We start from the raw sequence: 5,164 nt of genomic DNA, 5'->3' as shown, positions 1-5,164 counted from the left end.
CCGATCCTCGTCGAACAACTGTCGGGGGAACAGAAAGCCTCGGACGTGTTCAGCAGCCGACAGCCTCGTGTGTGTGTGTACATAGGAGGAGCGGACTAGACGTGCTGACGGACACTTTCGGAGTGCTGCGTGTCCCGCTTTGCGGCCGCGAGCACGCAGCAGTTGTTGGCCTGCTGCACAACGCCGTCTCGGAGGAGGAGGAGGAGGAGACGAGCAGACAACAACAACGCATCGCTTCAACTTTGACAAATGTCCGTCCGGCTTGGTATGTGGGAGCCGGAGGAAAGGGATGCTTTGTTGAATTACAGGCTGGAGAATCTCCTTCTCATACTTGGCTGATAAGATAAGGGGCTTCTCCGTAACGGTATATATATATGTGTGACTGACTGGGCTGTAACTGGACACTTTCCTTTAATACCGTATGTATACCTCAAAGGCCGGGGCATGTTTACAGGAGTTGTCCTCGAAATGACCATTTTCATACATTCATAAACTTCTTCTATACTTTTGACTCTTTCTATCGCTTGGCACTGGCAGTGCTAGTGACTCCTGTATCTCTTTATCTCTCTCTCTCTCTCTCTCTCTCTCTCTCTCTCTCTGTGTCTCTCTCTCTCTCTCTGTCTCTGTCTCTCTCTCTCTCACTCTGTCTCGCTCTGTGTCTCTACTGTCAGCCTGTGGTCAGATAGGCAGATATATTTACATTGGTAGCAGGGAAGGAAGGAACCATCAGAGGCTCCCCGGTCCAGCCCTCCCCTGCTCTGCCCTCTCCCCAGGGGGTGGAGCTGAGCAGTCGTTAGCCCCTCCCCAGAGCTGGGCATATCTCCTCTCCCTCTCTCTGGCCCTGCACAGAGCTCGCAGCTTGATGGGACCAAAGCCTTAACCGGCCCACCGTGTGTGTGTATGTGTGTGTGTGTCTCTCTCTCTCCCTCTCTCTCTCTCTCTCTCTCTCTCACACACAAACACACTCCCACATCAAGACCCCGGGGGAGAGGCAGTGAAGAGGAGACAGGAAGAGAGTGGAGACCCAACAAGAAGGCTACAAAAAAGACACATCAGATATTTTTGTTCTGTTTTGTCGTTTCTCGCAAACCACAGTTTTTGCAACCCTGCAGTCTCCATATAAAAGACGTTGTTGATGAGGCAGGTCGGGTCAGCTGGTGGAGGAGCTTCATCTCAGTCTCTGGGGGTCCAGCGAAGAGGGGTGGTGGGGGGGGGGGGTGTGGAACTGAGAGCGCGTGGCGCTCGTCGGGTTGTGTGTGCCGCCCGCGCGCGTGTAATTCTTTTGAACACTGGAACCGTACGCTAACCCATTATGACTCTTCTGGGCTCTGAACACTCCATTCTGATCCGAAGCAAGTTTCGCACAGGTAAGTCCCAAATGATGACAGATGATTGTGAAAAAGGGCTCCTCTCTCTATATCTGCTGTGTTCACCTGTTCACCTGTCTGTTGTTTATCATGGGACGAGACTGTGGTGTTGTGTTTTGGACAGCTTGCGATATCACGCCTTGAAGAATATAGAAATAATTAATTGCCACTTTTTTTTCTTGTTAAGTTTTTGCCCCAACTTGTTGGCCATCTCTTGGCGGCACGGTTATTGGTGTTTATTGAATATCTCGACCCAATAGTTTCCCTTTTGACAACATCGTCAAAAAGGGCCGACACCTCACAGCACACCGCCTCGGTCATTAGTAGCACCGGGGCCGGTTGGAAAGAGTGACAGGTGTGCGCGATTTAACCACACACACGCGCGAGCGCGCTCTGGTACGAGTAATACCAGAGATGGGGAGCCCGGCCCAGCGCCGGTGTCATGAGGAAGAATCATGATGTATACCGCGGGCCTATAACGACGTGTCCTGTCACGGCCGCCGTGGGATTTATGACGGCGTGGGGGCGTGTTCTTTTTTTATGTCAGCCCCCCTCCTCCCTGCCCTGCCTCGTATAAAGAAAACGAGCGGAACACGTGAGTTAGCGTCTCCTCGTCTTTCTCTCTCCCGTCGGGGGGGCAGGTTAGTCGGTGCACTTGTTTCGTGCCAGCCGCGTGACCCGCGGGGAGACCTTCCCACTCCGAGGCTCAGGGGTTCACTGATAACGAGGTCTTAGTCCCAAATACGGGGGTCAAAGGGTTATCACCACACGGCACGTGTTGTGTGTGTGTGTGTGTGTGTGTGTGTGTGTGTGTGTGTGTGTGTGTGTGTGTGTGTGCGTGCGTGCGTGCGTGCGTGTGTGTGTGTTCTTGCGTGTGTGTGTGTGTGTGTGTGTGTGTGTCTACCTGCAGGTATACGTATACTGTAACAGGGAGGAACGCATGGACTGCAAAACACTGATTTAAACTCCCCTTAACGCACAGCAGCTGTCGGGGGTTTGTCTCTCTCTAGCTGCAGTCTCTCACTCACACACCCCAGCCTCCCTCTGCCCACATCATACATTCACATGTCTGTCTGTCTGTCTGCCTGCCTGCCTGTCTGTCTGTCTGTCTGTCTGTCTGTCTGTCTGTCTGTCTGTCTGTCTGTCTGTCTGTCTGTCTGTCTGTCCGTCCGTCCCCTCCTCCCTCCCCCTCTCGTCTCTCTCCCTCCCAGTCGATTCCTCATTGTGCGGCGGCCACTCCGTCTCTCTTCCACTCCTCCTCCTCCTGCATGTGTTTTATCCCGGTCCATGTAATGAAATGTCATTCTTCCGTCTCATTGGACATCTGCTGTGCTCCTGCTGCTGCTCCAGACATGTTTCAGCAGCAGCAGCAGCAGCAGCAGCAGCAGCAGTAGTAGTAGTAGTAGTAGTAGTAGTAGTAGCAGCGCCATTCGTTGTGTTTCCTGTCTGTACTCTGAGCAACACTGCCACCTCCCTGAGGAGCACGTAACTGATGGCAGTGACCAGCAGCAGGCCCTCTCTCTGCTCCTCTGTGACGCACCGCTCCATGTTCTGCAGCAGCGCGTGTGTGTGTGTGTGTGTTTGTGTGTGTGTGTGTGTGTGTGTGTGTGTGTGTGTGTGTGTGTGTGTGTGTGTGTGTATATATATATATGCGCTAGTGTGAAACCCTCGGTTACATTCGCGCACGCTCTCTGCGTTGCGAATGGACAGACTATAACGCCGAGTTAGATGAACACTCGAGGTTTTTGCAGTGCCGTGTTTGATACACGCCAATTAACTATACAAAAAGAAACAACACTTTTTTATCAGGGGGGGGTCTTATAGTTTCGCAGCGCTGTGGAGGGCGGAATAAGAGAGAGGGGGACGGGGGGACTTCTGTTCACTTTGAAATGGCTCGGTGGAGCCGTGTATACAGTATACTCCTGACTTGACTTTGCTCCAATCTCTCGGAGCTGTGTAATTGCCTTCCAGAAATGGGAGGGTATTATAAACGATGCTTTTCCTTTGTGTCGGTTATAGAGCGGATCGGGGCGGGCAGGGTGGGGAAATGACCCCCAGTCAGTCAGTCAGTCAGTCAGTGCCCTGGGGAGGGCAGAGAGAACCCAATGCCTGCCCTGCATGCGTAAAAGAAAAACAACACAACAATTTTCACACAGTATATGGCTCATGTTTGTGGGGTGCTGCTTTTGACAAACACGCTGTAGGCTTACATTTATAACGTGCCACAGATGTGGAGAAGATACCTGTAGCATGCTCGAAAAGGTCTCTCTCTCTCTCTCTCTCTCTCTCTCTCTGTGTGAGCCTGGTGCGATGTTATACGCTCTGTGAGGAATTAATGTCTGGTGATAACAGGCCCTCGGCGAGTACAGTGACCGCTGAGCAGTATTTATGAGCGCACGACTGAAATACGGTCCCTAAGTAAAGTGAAACTGTCTCTAAATCTCTCTCTCTCCGATAGCCACTCGTCGTGATGATGAGTGAGGGGGCGGCGGCGGCGGCGGCGGGTTTGGTTTTAAGCATAAAGATGGATGGCTTTCTTTAAACTGTAAGCAGCTTAAGTTGCATTCGGTAGGCCAGTGAAAATATGACACCGGCTGTAACTGTTTTTTTTTTTTTTTTGCACCATGCTGGAAGCACATTATCAAAGCTGTGGGAACTACTACACCACTGCATGGGCCTTAGCTGTACGAGAAGAGATAAAGATCTCACTTAAGTACTCCCTGTGAACCACCACTTTTTCCTGTGTGTGTGTGTGCGCGCGCGCGCGTGTGTGTGTGCGTGCACACGTGTGCACGCCTGTGTGTGCGCGCGCCTGTGACTGGTTCTCATGCTGCCTTGATTAACAGCTTAAGTGGACGTGGTCTGTTCCCTATGCGGCCATTACGTAATTCCAGGACAGAGGTGTCAAATGGAAGTTAAATCAATATACGGCGAGATGTCAAATATACATGTTATACATTAAAACGACTCTGTGCGAGTCGCAGAGGGCCTCTGCAATCCGTTCGATATACTTCGTTCAAACACATACGCCCCCACACATGTGACGTTTGCTTCTCGTATACATTTACAGTCTTGGCAGTAGGCGTACTGCTCTAGTGTGCATTGACATGCACGTTAACCCCTCATGGAGACTCTATTTTGGGCAAAAACCGGTCCTAACACTCCCCCACCCGTCACGTTTTTTGGTAAAAAAAAACAGTGACGAAGGCTCTACTATAGAAGCTCACAACGCGAAGCCGCTATATTTGTTATATTGCAGTTATGTAGAGATGAAGTGGTTAATTACTGGTTGTTGTTATTATTATGAATTCTACTTTACTTTACTGTACTCAAACAATACATACATTTAGCATACACACATTTAGCCCAAGAGCCTGCACATAGCGTTCCCCCTGATTTATACACCGGCGTCTCTCGCAACCGAAAACAGCAGATCTACAAGCTCTCAATGCATGCATCCACCGCTGCAAGACATCTTGAGCTTTTGCGGATCGTCTGTTTTTCAGCCCCATAGCGAGACACACCGGCACGTACAACTCGTATACGTATATAAATCAGGTGTAATGTGTCCGTATAGCACAGCAAATCACCACCGGCGGGTTTCTGTCACCGTATCTGTAAACCAGCGTTTATCATTCACTGTCGGCCGAGCAGCTCCAGAAAGTATATCTTAACCCATTCTGACCTGAGATCAGATTCATACGAGGTTTCCACCGGACACACCACTGGTCTGATGAACCCATTCTGACCTGAGATCAGATTCTAAAAAAATGTCAGTCGCAGATGGCAGATGGCAG

At 50.7% G+C, this 5,164-nt stretch overlaps 1 protein-coding gene across 1 annotated transcript in view; it reads left to right on the top strand.

Moving 5' to 3' along the window:
- Positions 1 to 1,312: 1,312 nt before the first annotated feature.
- Positions 1,313 to 5,164, top strand: part of myocd (myocardin) — a gene marked incomplete at its 5' end in the record, with an annotated part of 32,449 nt that continues 28,597 nt past the window's right edge. Inside the window, one exon of the mRNA XM_080788691.1 lies at positions 1,313 to 1,367. Within this exon, the coding sequence (XP_080644817.1) occupies positions 1,313 to 1,367 (55 nt within the window). The remainder of the gene's footprint in view (positions 1,368 to 5,164) is intronic.

Source organism: Protomyctophum bolini (genome assembly GCF_963924005.1).
Source record: "Protomyctophum bolini genome assembly, chromosome: 18".
NCBI lineage: Eukaryota > Metazoa > Chordata > Actinopteri > Myctophiformes > Myctophidae > Protomyctophum > Protomyctophum bolini.
This window is presented reverse-complemented; position numbering and strand designations above follow the sequence as displayed.